General features: G+C 45.6%; 1 protein-coding gene across 1 annotated transcript in view; it reads left to right on the top strand.

The window, feature by feature from the left end:
• The window catches only part of LOC131185316 (uncharacterized), a 92,224-nt gene that overhangs the window by 36,940 nt on the left and 41,053 nt on the right, over positions 1-14,231 (top strand). The window contains exons 22-32 of the mRNA XM_058157755.1: positions 1,568-1,647; positions 1,783-1,963; positions 2,271-2,426; positions 4,345-4,478; positions 6,670-6,828; positions 9,179-9,359; positions 10,679-10,890; positions 12,200-12,388; positions 13,090-13,229; positions 13,762-13,924; positions 14,014-14,100. Of these exons, the coding sequence (XP_058013738.1) occupies positions 1,568-1,647; positions 1,783-1,963; positions 2,271-2,426; positions 4,345-4,478; positions 6,670-6,828; positions 9,179-9,359; positions 10,679-10,890; positions 12,200-12,388; positions 13,090-13,229; positions 13,762-13,924; positions 14,014-14,100 (1,682 nt within the window). The remainder of the gene's footprint in view (positions 1-1,567; positions 1,648-1,782; positions 1,964-2,270; positions 2,427-4,344; positions 4,479-6,669; positions 6,829-9,178; positions 9,360-10,678; positions 10,891-12,199; positions 12,389-13,089; positions 13,230-13,761; positions 13,925-14,013; positions 14,101-14,231) is intronic.

Genomic DNA, 14,231 nt, shown 5'->3' with positions numbered 1-14,231 from the left:
CTTCCTCCTCCTCCTCTTCCTCCTCCTCCTCCTTCTCCTTTCCCCTTCCCCTAATCAACATCGTCATCATCATCATCATATCATCATCATCTCCTGCAAAATTTGAAAGCATGAGATTTAAAAGCTCTTTTATTAGCTGATCAAAACTGCTCAGAGTTCCATGGCAAAGAAGTCGTGTTTGTTCTGACCTAGACTTCGTGGTACAGTAAAAGCACACAATGAGTCCCCAAAACCCTCTTTTTATTTCAACGGCTGTGAATTCTGCTCATTCACAGCCTGTTCATTCTCAATCTGTTCATTCACAGATGAGTCCCAAATAGTTGTAAGGATTCCGACAGAAGTTTGCCACAGTCCTTCGGGATAAGGCTGATAAACACCCACCTTTATCTCCCTTGACACGCTGCCAAGACCTAATTGGCAATTAGCTTTGCAAGGTCACACGGAACACTGAGTCAGCATGGAGCTGCAATCTTGAAACTGGCCAGCGTGAGCAACAGTTGATTCCTGCAAAGGCCCGCGTTCTTTGCTCCCCCCTTATGTCTTATGGGAGGGGCCAATCATCTCCAAGCCCTAGTCCCGATTCGACCTTTTTGTTTTAACCGTTCTTGCCTTCTGGCAGCTCTCCGCATGCGCACGCTGGGAACAGGCTCCCCCTGCCTCGCTGACGTCAGACTCTGGAGGCTCTGGAGGCAGCACGTACCTCCCAGATGGCCCTGGCACCCTCTCTGCCTTCGATGCAGAGCACTTGTCCGAGCCTTCCCCAGACTCCAGGACTGGCCCATGCTCCACTCCAGCCTCCTCACTGTCCGACTCTGCTGCCAGCTCCGCAGGCCGCCGGCGGACCCCAACAATGTTAAACCCCAAGTCTCCTAGAACTGCAAACCGAAAATAGAGAGAAGTCAGCTGAAGATCTTCTGGAAGAGCCTTTGGAAGATTGACAAAAGAAGGGGCAATTCACAATTATTTATTTAAAAAATGACAAATTTTGATCCCTCTCTTAGGCAACTGGAGGAAAAATATGAAGGAGTTAGGAAAGGGATTTTCTGCGAGAAGATCTTGTGAGCTGAAGTTTAGGCTGGCTGAGGAATTCTGGGAGTTGAAGCCCACCTGTTTTAAAGTTGCCTTCCATTTGCATTAGGCCAGGGGTATCAAACTCGATTTCATTGAGGGCCGCATCAAGGTTGTGTTTGACCTCGGGGAGGGGGGCAGGTGGGCGTGGCTGGAGTGGGCGTGGCCAGCTCAACATCACTCGTGTCAGGGGCACCTGTGGTGGCCTGAGCGCTCTGCCAGCGAAAACAGGCTCCCGAGCTTCGTTTTCAACAGCAATGGCCTCCTTCAACCTGCTGCTAGTGAAAACAGAGCCCGGGACGGCCACGTCCAGCCCTCCCGAGCTCCATTTTCACTGGAAGAGGCACCACAGGCCACTCCTTTGCTGTTTCCAGGGTGGCCCTACAGGCCTAATCTGGCCCGCGGGCCTTGAGTTTGACACCCCTGCATTCGGCTATCTATCCGTGGGAAAACACAAGTGGGAATTAACTTATCTCTTTTTTTTTTCTACCTTTACCAGGCAAAATTGAAATCTCAAAATACTCTCGTGTCGGGCATTTGGAACTGATAGTCAACGATAATACCATTTATTACATCAAGGTAAGTGCCTCACCTGGTCTGGAACCAAAGGACCCAGCCAGTTTACTTTCATTTGAGAAAATGCCTTTTTTTGTGGGTCTCTGACCAGATAGTTTAATCCACCAAAATGGATCGGATACATTCTAATTTCTGTAGGGCAGGACCGATTGGCCATCCGTGGCTGGAGAGCAGAGATACGCAATCCGTCTGGAAGCCAAATTGCTACCGCATGGAAGTCCTGTGGTCCTTGCAGGAAACCTCACTAAATTGGCCAGCCAGAAGGTGGCATTTTCAGTATCCTTGATTAACCTGCTGAAGGATGCTGCGTCCTTTGCAGGTAAGGACAGCACAGCCTCGGAGACAACATGGGTAAAACCGGAGACAGACCTCAAGCCTCCTTCCTCCTTCCTCCTAAATAAATACGCTGCGAAAGCTATAACCTAATCTGGAAATGTATTATTCTGGTTGTCTACAACTTAACGACCGCAAGCGAGTCTGGAATTTTGATCGCAGGTCATAGGTACATGCCAGTTGCCAAGAGTCCGAATTTGACCAAACGAATGGTTGTAAGTAAAGAACTACCTGTATTCCTGTTCCTTCTTAATGCATTTCTGATTTTGATTGCCTTTGTGTTTGTTTCTTAGTGTGTTTCGAGAAAAAGGCAGATAATGAGCGAAAACACTATTCCCTAGAAGGAGAAACCCACATTCCTGGCGTTTTTGGATCTCATATCATTTTTCTTCTGCAAAAACGAGGACAAGTCTGGTCCAACATCCTGAGAATTAAATATGGATTGTTTGGTACTGTACTGGTGTTTTATATATCTATATATCTATATTTATATATATATATAAATTCCCTTCTCATATCTATGGGTGTTTTGTTTTTTTTTAAAAAGTGAATCGATTCCAGAGATTGGATTCACTTAATGACCGTGTAGTTGACTTAAGGATCCTATAATTTGATTCACAACTGTGGTGATTCATTAATAACAGCATTAAATCAGGGGTGAAATCCAGCAGGTTCTGACAGGTTCTGGAGAACCGGTAGCGAAAATTTTGAGTAGTTTGGAGAACCGGAAAATACCACCTCTGGCTGGCCCCAGGAGTGGGGAGGGTAGTATCCTTGCAGTATCCTTCCCCTGCCACGCCCACCAAGCCACGGCCACAAAACCGGTTGTAAAAAAATTTGGATTTCACCACTGCATTAAATGGTCATGAAACCGAGTCAGGTCAGGTGGTTGGCCCGCGTAATGCGTTTTCTTAAGAAAAATGGAAAAATCTATATAAAGGTAAAGGTTCCCCTCGCACATACATGCTAGTCGTTGCCGATTCTAGGGGGCGGTGCTCATCTCCGTATCAAAGCCGAAGAGCCAGCACTGTCCGAAGACGTCTCCGTGGTCATGTGGCCGGCATTTCTCAACACCAAAGGCGCACGGAATGCTGTTACCTTCCCACCAAAGGTGGTCCCTATTTTTTCTACTTGCATTTTTTTTTTATTGAAAGAGTTTTAAAAAACAAAAACATTTTCCCCCCTTTTTTTCCCCCTCCCTCCCAAAAAAAAACCCTTCCCCCCTCCCTCCCCCCCCCCGGCTTCCCGGGTCAATCACAAGGTATTGTTATACATAAACCAAACATAGAATAAAATTTTCCCTTCCAATCCAAATAACCACATCCAAAGCTTTTCATCTCCCAACCCCCTCCCCATTACATAAAATAACTTTCTAACTATTCAAAGGCAATCTGATATTTCTTAATCTGATATCTGTTTTGTAGATAATCAATCCATTTTTTCCATTCAATTAAATATCTTTCCTGCGTATTGTCTTTTAAAAATGCTGAGATTTTAGCCATCTCAGCCAAATTAGTGACTTTCAGTATCCATTCTTCTATTGTAGGTACCTCTTCTTTCTTCCAGTATTGTCCAATCAACAGTCTTGCTGCTGTTATTAAATTCAGAATCAGTTTAGTCTCAATCCCTGTACAATCCGTTATAATTCCCAAAAGGAAAAATTGTGGCAGGAACTTTATCTTCTTCAATACATTTTGAATAATCCACCAAATTCTTATCCAAAAGACCTTAATTTTCTTGCAAGTCCACCAAATATGAAAATATGTAGTGTCATCACAATCACACCTCCAACATTTCGCTTGGATATTAGGATACATACATGATAATTTTTTGGGATCTAAGTGCCATCTATAAAACATCTTATAAAAATTTTCCCTTAAATTCTGTGCCTGTGTAAACTTAACATTTCTAACCCAAATTTTCTCCCATGTTTCCATCTACTTGCATTTTTTACGTGCTTTCGAAACTGCTAGGTTGGCAGAAGCTGGGACAAGTAACGGGAGCTCACCCCGTTACATGGCAACACTAGGGATTCGAACCGCCGAGCTGCCGACCTTCCGATCGACAAGCTCAACGTCCTAGCCCCTTAAGCCACCGTGTCCCTCATAAAATCTATATACTACATGCTTAAAAGGATTGATGGACAGTTCGATCAGGCTACTCCATTCCAAATCTGAGTAGAATATTAGTCAATACCACGGAAGCTGGAGATCTATGGGATCAGGTTCCATAATCATTAGAGATGTTGGGGACGGATCTAAATCTTGGGGGAAACAGCAGATCAGGAAAGACAGAAGGCTTGTCAAAAATATCATCCCAGTTTGTAATGTAAATATCTATTTCTACATGCATGGTTCACTGGAGAAGGAGATGCCAAGAAGCTTCAGCATGAATGCAACATGGCTCAGAGGTTAAAGCAGGAGAACAGCTGGCCAGATGTTTACAGACTGGATCTAGAGCACAAATTTCACTGTACTCAGAGTCTAACTTACAATCACAAGGTAAAGAAATGCATTGGTTCCCAAAAGGTGCAAAACATAGTAAGGGATGTCTGAAATGGTATAGGGTCTCCTGCTTGAGCAGGGGGTTGGACTAGAACAGTGGTCACCAACTGGTGGTCCACGGACCACTGGTGGTCCGTGAGAAAATTTTGGTGGTCCGCAGAAAAATATTGCACGAAATCAGGGATCCTCAAATTACGGTTCCTGGGGCGGATATGTGCAATGAACATTTGTCTTGCTGCAGAGAGTCTCTCCCTTCGGGGTCTTTTTGTGTCGTGGCTCCCGCCCCCGAACCTGGCCCCATGCCCGAAAGTGACTCGGAGCCGGGCCTGCTGCCAGAAAGTGATTTGGACAGTGAGGGAGAAGGGCCGTCAGGACTTACCTCGGAAGCACCGGCCTCCCTGGATCAGCTCCAGGAGCCAGAAGCAGGCCAAGTGAAAGAGATAACAAGGCCTCCTTCTCCTGACTCTTCCCCCCCCCAGGCTACGCCTGCAGACCCAGCTGATAGCAATCAGGCTTGGCTCAATCCCAGGTTTCATAGGCAGGAGAGAAGGGAATGACAGAAACAGGGGAGGGGCAGGCCTAGGAAGTGCTGAGTCATGGAGCCACACCCCACAGGATATAAAAGGCAGCAAGAGCTGGTGTGTCTTTTTGTATCAGGCAAATCCACAGATTGACTAGAGCTGAAGGTTGTGACTCACCAGCATCTTGGCAGCTATCGAGGGCTCTTGGCAGACACTGATTCTGATAAGAGCTGATAAGAGCCGGCTAATTAAGCCATCGTTCAGATGGAGGTGAGGAGGACACAACATTTTGTGTGGGTCGGAGAAGGGCAGAAATTCCAACTTGGAGTCTGCTTTGGCCTCCTGGTGCAGGGCTTTGGGTGAAGGCTGGAGGGAAACACCGCCGGTGGCAAAGAGCCAGAGGGCCTCATTCCAGTGGGATTGAATCATGGCCTAGAACTGGCTGACCATCTCAGCCTGCTGAGCCTCCAGGCGCCAGTACCCGGCCTTGCACTCCCGCAGGTCTTCCCTCTGCTTGGAAAGCCTATGCTCGTAGTCCTCAGTGAGGTACTTCTGCTGAGCCTCCTTCTTGGCCAGATCCAATATGAACTGAGTTGTTTTGCCAACTCTTTCTCGTGGTGGCTGCTTAGCTCCAGCAACTGCTTCCTATTGGAGCCTTAAGGAGCCCGGGCGAGCAGGCGAGGAGTGGCTGGGAGGGGAGGGGCGAGTAGAGGCCAGCGAGACGCCCCTCGATATGAGTGACATAAAGTTGGCCACACCCACTCAGTCACATGACCACCTAGCCACACTCACCCAGCCGGTCATTAGCCAGATCATATTAGTGGTCCGCGGGATTTAAAATTATGAAGTTAGTGGTCCCTGGGGTCCGAAAGGTTGGTGACCCCTGAACTAGAAGGCCTCCAAGGTCCTTTCCAGCTCTATTCTGATTGGATGTGAGGAGGTTGGATGGAAGTTGGGCATGAAGACAGACAATGGTGGGACAAAGCAATGGAATGATGCCTGCTGAGAAACTACCTGGATGAGTGTCAGACCCTATAGGTAGATCAGACCAGGAAATTAATTCCACAGGAAAGCTAAAACTACTTTTATTGAGAGTGGTTGCAATAAAAGACTCTTGCAAGTCTGACTGTGCTATACTCCTCCCCTTCTTATACATATGTGAGTTAAGGGGGTGTCTGCCTGAGCTGCTTCTGCATATTTTGTGGACTTAAGACTTGCTACAATCTTCATTGCTTTGCTAACACAGAGATCTTGCATATCTCCATCTAGGTCATCTTCATTATAGCAATAGCAATAGGACTTAGACTTATATATACCACTTTACAATGCTTTATTGCCCTCTCTAAGTGGTTTACAGAGTCAGCCTATTGCCCCCAACAATCTGAGTCCTCATTTTTACCCACCTCGGAAGGATGGAAGGCTGAGTCAACCTGGAGCCTGGTGAGATTCGAACTGCCAAATTGCAGGCAGCTGGCAGTCAGCAGAAGTAGCCTGCAGTACTGCACTCTAACCACTGCGCCACGGTGGCTCGTGTAGTTATTCTCTATAACGGGTGACTAGGACCTGGCGCAAATTCCATAACTCAGGATTTTCTCCAAGATTCTTCTTGGAAGGGAAGTTGTTACGAGAGAAGAATGTTAAATGCTCAACCTGCAACCTTTCTCCAGGTCCATTTGCACCATGAAGACACTGCAGCCCAGCTGCACTCCCTCTTGGAGGCTAACTATGGAAAACACTGGGATGAAGCCGGCAATATGAGGAAAGTGATCATCAGCCAGATGTTCAAAAATCATTCACAGGCCACTCTGAGGAGCTACTTCATGGAGGTAGGCAGAGCAGAACTGAGCGTGTCACGTTTTCAGGGTGGGTTTGTCTGGTGTTGGAAGGCGAGTGGTAGGCGAGTTAAATTGGGATCTCCACTCAAGCATCAGCCACCAATCTACTGTGCAAAGTCATGGTGATGGTAAAATGAGAGGAGACACCATAGAGCAGGGGTCTCCAACTTTGGTCCCTTTAAGACTTGTGGACTTCAACTCCTAGAGTTCCTCAGCCAGCTTTGCTGGCTGAGGGACTCTGGGAGTTGAAGTCCACAAGTCTTAAAGGGACCAAGGTTGGAGACCCCTGGTCTATACAACCCAGTGTTTGATCTTCTGCCATGCTCTCCAGATTTTCTCTTGAGGTTCTTCACTACATTTGTCTCCAGCCCTATCTTAATCTAACTTGAGCCCCACCCCCCAATTATATAATATAATGGATGTATTTCCCTATCTCTCTTGTTTAGCCTGGGAGTTGAAGTCCACAAGTCTTAAAGAGACCAAGGTTGGAGACCCCTGCCATAGAGAACTGGCTTTGGGGCAGCTGCTGTATCAATCCAGCCTTGATAGTTCTACCCAAGACTCTTATGGAAATTGTCTTGAGCTTTCTGCAACAATGGTTGCAGCATTCTGTGTCATGTGTTTCCCCATTTGCGACCTTACCAACTGGCCTCCAAGAAGCAAATCCCCTTCAAAGCAGATCTTCAAGTTGTCTCATTTTAAAATACTCCAAATCATCTCTATTGCAAGGCTATAGTATTGCTTCATTATTTGCTTATTAAGAACTAGCTGGACGCCCATGTTTCGCTACGAAACTATGTGATCAGGTGTGATATATTGACACTTAAAGCCTGAAACTTAATGTAGAATGTGTAACTCTGTAGCATCAGAGCGTGTTAATATAAGGCAACTGGTAGTTGGAACAGAGATGGGGGAGTAGAATGTCCCAGCCCGCAGGCCAGATGAGTCACACGCTAGCCACTCCCACGCCCGATTTAGCGAAGGGGTAGCATCAGAGTGTGTTAACATAAGGCAACTGGCAGTTGGAACAGAGTTCCTTCCAGGTTGGGAGGGGGAGTAGAACGTCTAACTTCTTAGCATCAGAGCGTGTTAATATAATTCTGTATATGAAATACCAATGATCTGATGGTCATTTCGAAAAATCCTTTCTTAGCGAGAACCTAGAAGCCAAGAGGAACATATGTGCCAAATTTCAAGTTTGTAGGCTTTACAGTTCTGGAGATTTTGTGATGAGTGAGTGATATTTGACTTTCATATATATATAGACTGCAGGCATTAATGCCATACATTTATTTCAACTCTTGTTGCTATTCCAGCTGCTTTCCAAGCAATAGGGGTTCAGATACTCCAGGGAGGGAAGCTGAATTCACTTAATGACCACATGATTCATTTAGCAGTTGAAGTGCTTCTCTATATAACCATGGCAAAGATGGTTGTAAAATCAGGCGTGACTCACTTTACTTAGCAATGGAAATTCTGCTTCTGCTCCCCACTCCAGGGAAAGGATACTGCAAAATCACCATTCCCACCCCACTCCAGGGAAAGGATACTACAAAATCTCCATTCCCACCCCACTCCAGGGAAAGGATACTGCAAAATCACCATTCCCACCCCACTCCAGGGAAAGGATACTACAAAATCTCCATTCCCACCCCACTCCAGGGAAAGGATACTGCAAAATTCCCATTCCCTTCCCACTCCAGGGAAAGGATACTGCAAAATCCCCATTCCCTCCCCACTCCAGGGGAAGGATACTGCAAAATCACCATTCCCACCCCACTCCAGGGAAAGGATACTGCAAAATCCCCATTCCCTTCCCACTCCAGGGAAAGGATACTACAAAATCTCCATTCCCTCCCCACTCCAGGGAAAGGATACTACAAAATCTTCATTCCCACCCCACTCCAGGGAAAGGATACTGCAAAATCCCCATTCCCTTCCCACTCCAGGGAAAGGATACTACAAAATCTCCATTCCCTCCCCACTCCAGGGAAAGGATACTGCAAAATCACCATTCCCACCCCACTCCAGGGAAAGGATACTGCAAAATCCCCATTCCCTTCCCACTCCAGGGAAAGGATACTGCAAAATCCCCATTCCCTCCCCACTCCAGGGGAAGGATACTGCAAAATCACCATTCCCACCCCACTCCTGGGGGAAGGATACTGCAAAATCTCCATTCCCACCCCACTCTGGGGCCAGCCAGAGCTGGTATTTGCCGGTTCTCCGAACTACTCAACATTTCCGCTACCGGTTCTCCAGAACCTGCTGGATTTCATCCCTGCTTGCATGCAAGACTTTCTTTTCCTATAACATGGGCACAACCTATTTTTCCTTCTAGTTCGTGATCCAAGTGCCTGAAGAGAATCTGGATTACAGGACTCGGCTGCAGCATTCCAGTTCTTTCCACCCTTCTCCAGAAAGCAGCACCAGTTTCAAGGTGCATTACAACAACCGCATCCTTTTTATAGCCGATCTGCAGTGGAAAAATGTTTCTGGCCGTTTGCTGAAGAAGTGGGAAGGTAAGATTCCATCACATGCATGGCCTGAAAGTCTCGTCCCGATGGTGATGATATTTTACTGGGGTGGGGGGGTGGGGGGGCGGGAATAAAAGAGCAGCCTCAGAGGTCAATCAAGAAAAAAACATCTTAATTGTATATATTTATGTAGTTTTGCTTTACAAATATACATTCGAGAATCAAACCAAGAAAAACTTTACAAAAACATGTATTTGAGATGGGCGGCTATAGAAATTGAATAAAATAAATAGAGGGATGGAAGAAGGGAGGGAGAGAGAGATGATGGATGGATGGATGGATGGATGGATGGATGGATACAGAGATAGATAGATAGATAGATAGATAGATAGATAGATAGATAGATAGATAGATAGATAGATAGATAGATAGACAGACAGACAGACAGACAGACAGACAGACAGACAGACAGACAGACAGACAGACAGACAGATGATGGATGGATACAGAGAGAGTAGATAGACATAGAGAGAGACGATAGGTAGATATATGATATCAGAGGAGGAAGGACTAAAGTTGAATAAAGATTGTAATTTGCTGTATCGAAATTATGTACTGAATTGTAAATAGAATATTCTCGAAAGACTTTATGTAAGAAAGATTTGGGGGGGGAAATGGGTTGATTATATGGTTTATAGAAGTTACAAGGGAGATATTCTCTGACTTGGATTGGATTTTTATGAATTATCTGGTTTTAAATACTTTAGGGTTAATCTGCTGTTTTGATTTATATATTTTACCAATGTTAATTGTTATTTCTTGAAGGATTTTGGTTATGTAAGGGGGAAGTCAGAGCCAGAGAGGAAAAACTTGTATAATTGTTTTGGAATAATTTAGCTTATGTTTGTTTTTGAACTATACCTTGTGGGTGTTCTGGGAAGTCTGGGGGGGAGGGGAGGAGGGAGTGGATAAGAGGGAGGGGGAAAGGGGGAGGGAATTCTTTGTAAAAACTCTTTTAATAAAAAAAAGATAGATGATAGATAGATGATAGATAGATAGATAGATAGATAGATAGATAGAGAAAGAGAGAGAGAGAGAGATTAGATAGATACAGAGATTAGATAGACAGACAGACAGACAGACAGACAAACAAACTAAAAAAATCTAAAAGAGTTAATGCACATTTATTTTCAAAAGACCCTTCATACTCCTTATTTTCGCAGGAATAGGAAAGATTGTGCATTAAGTGGTTCCCTTTGCATGGGAAGAGTTAACTGATAGGTATAAAGAACCAACTGGAGTTATTGGAAGATAAATAAACCTGAAGGGCAGCTTTCGGAAAGAAAGTGTTCTCTTCTTTACAGGTACATTCAACATGGACACACCCTGGCTGTACCTGTATGCCACTCACAAATTCCACCAGTTCCAGCGTTCGGCTTTCTTCACCACTGTGGAGTTAACTGTCGGTAAAGCTTTTGTCCTCAAGGGTTTAATCCTGGAGCTGTATTGTAAAGACGACAGCGCTGAGAAGGAAGGCAGAATTGAGATCCGCACATCGACAACCACCTATCTGAGAGTTAGTTCCTTCCCCTTGGCTGCCTTGGTTGATTCTCTCTCTTTCTGTTGCAGTTGTAGACTGGAGCGTTGCCGAGTAGCCACTGTGACAATATTCTGAATATAAAAATATTGGGTGGAATGCTTTAATTGCTGAGCCGTTAACGAGCATCATTTCCAAAAAGGATTAGAAAGGAAGTATTTGAACTTAGTGTCATTTCAAAGGTGCCAGTCGCAGTTCGAGCAAGATGGTTATTATTCCTTCCTCTCCCAGAGCTCTAAACCTACGGAAGATGGCTATATTGTAGTTTCCTTGCAAGGAACAGCTGTCTGGAGCATTTGGCGGGTGATCTCAAGTCCTCTCCTAGTCCAGAGAGGAATTTCTACTCGCTGTTTCTTCATTCTGCTGCAGTCGCCATTTCTTCTCCTAGAAGCCAGGTTCATATGGACTTCCTTTAGCTAATTTTAGTACCAAAAAAGAAGGACAGAGTAAAAAACCTTGAGAACTGAGTTGGGGATCTTGTAGCCCTTTTGTAGCAGACAGTTCATGAAGGTGAGGGGGGGTGTCTCCTTGAAGGGATTAAATCTAGTCTTTAAAAGGGCTGGCACAGGGATGGGTTTCAATTTTTTTTACTACCGGTTCTGTGGGTGTGGCTTGGTGGGCATGGCATGGCATGGCATGGCAAGGGAAGGATACTGTAAAATCTCCATTCCCTCCCCAATCCAGGGGAAGGTTACCGCAAAATCCCCATTTCCTCCCGATCAGCTGGGACTCGGGAGGCAGAGAATAGATGGGGGCGGGGCCAGTCAGCATTTTTACTATTGGTTCTCCAAACTACTCAAAATTTCTGCTACCGGTTCTCCAGAACTGGTCAGAACCTGCTGAAACCCACCTCTGGGCTGGCATTAAGGGGTATGAATCCATTCCTCCAAAAGCCAGGAATCACTTTTCCAATCTACTAACAACAACTCCTTCCCTTGTCTCTTCTGTCAGTCTCAAGATAGTTTCACACATTCAAGTTGTGGACTGCTTCAGATTAAATGGACTTGTCTGCTATTTCTAGAGGGCAGAAATTTAGCTTGTTATATTCAGAGTCCAGTAAATGAGGATCTATTAAACGAAGATTACACTCTATTACCGAACTGAGAAAATGGGCAAATTAAGTTACTAGTTAACAAGCTCAACCGCATGAAGTTATCCTTAACTGATGCGTCGGGATTACCGTAAATACTAGGGAGACGATGGGTTACCAAGCGAAGCATCGCTTCTCACATTCTCTTCATTTCCAAAAAATGACAGAATTAAAGAATACATTCTTTTGACTTATTAGGCATCCACAACCAGTCGGGTTATGAAAGGGTTCCTGCACAGCCAGAATGAAATAATGTCAGTGTGGAGCCAACCGATAAAACATGAAGTTCTCCTGGAAAACAATGAACGCACCAAGTTTCTTCGTTTTAGACTGACATCTGCAAAGAAGGAATTTAATCTGACGGCATCTTATTGCCACTTGGAAGTGGTAAGGTGATATTTGGGAGCGGGGTCGGTGGGTGGGCAAAGAAGAACAGGACTGATGGGAACTACGAAGAGACACATGCTGACTGGGGAATTCTGGGAGTTGAAGTCCAGAAGTCTTAAAGTTGCCAAGTTTGGAGACCTCGACTGTAGCCTTTCAGCTTTGTGTTCAATAAATTAGTATCATTCGCTTTTCATTGTGTAATCAGGGGTGGGGTTCAAAAATTTTAGCAACCGGTTCTCTGCCTGGTTGCTGGGTGGATGTGGCCATGGTGGGCGTGGCCTACTTGGCCTCCTGCACCATGATGGAAGCCTCCGGGAGGGTGAAAACGGTCTCCCCTGGGCTCCAGAGGCCCTCCGGAGGCCTGAAAGAAGCCTATTTCCAGACTTCTGGAACTTCCAGGAGGCCCATTTTTCACCCTCCCCAGGCTCTGGAGGCTTTCCGTGAAATTGTTTTTCGCCCTCCCAGAGCCTCGATGTGGGTGCTGCAGTTACCTGGCATCCAAAGAGGGCCGCGTGGAGATTCCTGGGAGGGGTGGGGTGGGGTGGGTGGGGCCAGCCAGTCCTTGCAACTACCAGTTCAGTGAACCAGATGTAAAATTAGCATCCGGTTCACCCAAACCGGTCCGAACCGACTGAATCCCACCCCTGTGTGCAATGATTCTTTTTCTCTTAGATAGTTTAGTAATGGCTTCTTGTTTTCAGCCTAGAAAATCAAACATTTCTACATCCGTTGTGTGCACCGACCACAAGAACCCACCTCTTGTCCTACGGTTCGAGGCACAGCTAGAAGAAGTGAAGAAAGAAAAAATGCTTTATCAGAAACGTGGAACTCTCCTGTTCAGGTACCTTGGTTCCCTTCTCACCTGCTCACATTCATTAGAATTTACAGCAGGGATAGGTTACCTGACTGAGCCAGTGAGGTGGAGTGGTTCAAGCATCAGAAGATGGGTTCTAATTCCATCTTAGGCCCAAAGCCAACTAGGTGACCTCAAGCCAGCCACTTTCTCTTGGCTCTAAGAAGGAAGCAATGGCCTAGCATTTCTGAAGAAAGCTTGCCAAGAAGTCTGCAGGGACTTGAATTATTGCCTAATTCAGACCAAAAAGTCCTGGTTTAACTGAAAACTTCATATATTTTTCCTTAAATGACGCTGATGACATTTCCTCCAGTATTTCCCTCATTCATCTCCTTCCTTGCCTTCCAGGATCAGATGGTGGTTCTGCTATCTTTCCTTGTTTTTTACTCTTAACTCCTAAAAGTCAACCTGCCAAGGGTGGCTGCAGTCCTGCTCCATCTCTTGAGGAGACCCCCCCCCCCTCAGCAGCCCCTATCTCCATCTCAAGTGAGACTCCTGCTTCTCTTCCTTTGCATCCTAGGCATCCGCTAAGTCTCCCCATTCCACAAAGTCTCCTTCTCCAGGAAACATTCACGGTGAACAAGAAGGAGAAACACTACTCTTTGGAAACCAGACTGGTGACTGACGAGCGGGAAGACTCCATTCTAACCCTCACCTTGGGCTATCCAACTAAAAACCCATATGTAAGTGATCAGCATGGACGGAAAGAGTGGCAGGGGAGTCATTCTTTCAATTTTTAAGTGCTATGGGATTATCTTCCTTCCATCTCTAGATATGTGCAAGATTGACTCATCCATATAACAGCAGCATTTTCCCTCAAAATACAGAAACGTGCATCATGGTGCGGAATCTCACCCATGTAAGTTGAAGTCAAAAAGGAGCAAAGCTATCAACGTTGTTTTCCGACAAAGAGCCCAAACGCCGTTGCTGGTCTTTTAAGCCTTATGGGAGGGACCGATCATCTCTTGGCTCTACTCCTGTGTTGTCCTC

Source organism: Ahaetulla prasina, chromosome 14, assembly GCF_028640845.1.
Source record: "Ahaetulla prasina isolate Xishuangbanna chromosome 14, ASM2864084v1, whole genome shotgun sequence".
Taxonomy (NCBI): Eukaryota; Metazoa; Chordata; class Lepidosauria; order Squamata; family Colubridae; genus Ahaetulla; species Ahaetulla prasina.
Note: the sequence above shows the minus strand (reverse complement) of the source record. Positions and strands in the feature narration are given on the sequence as shown.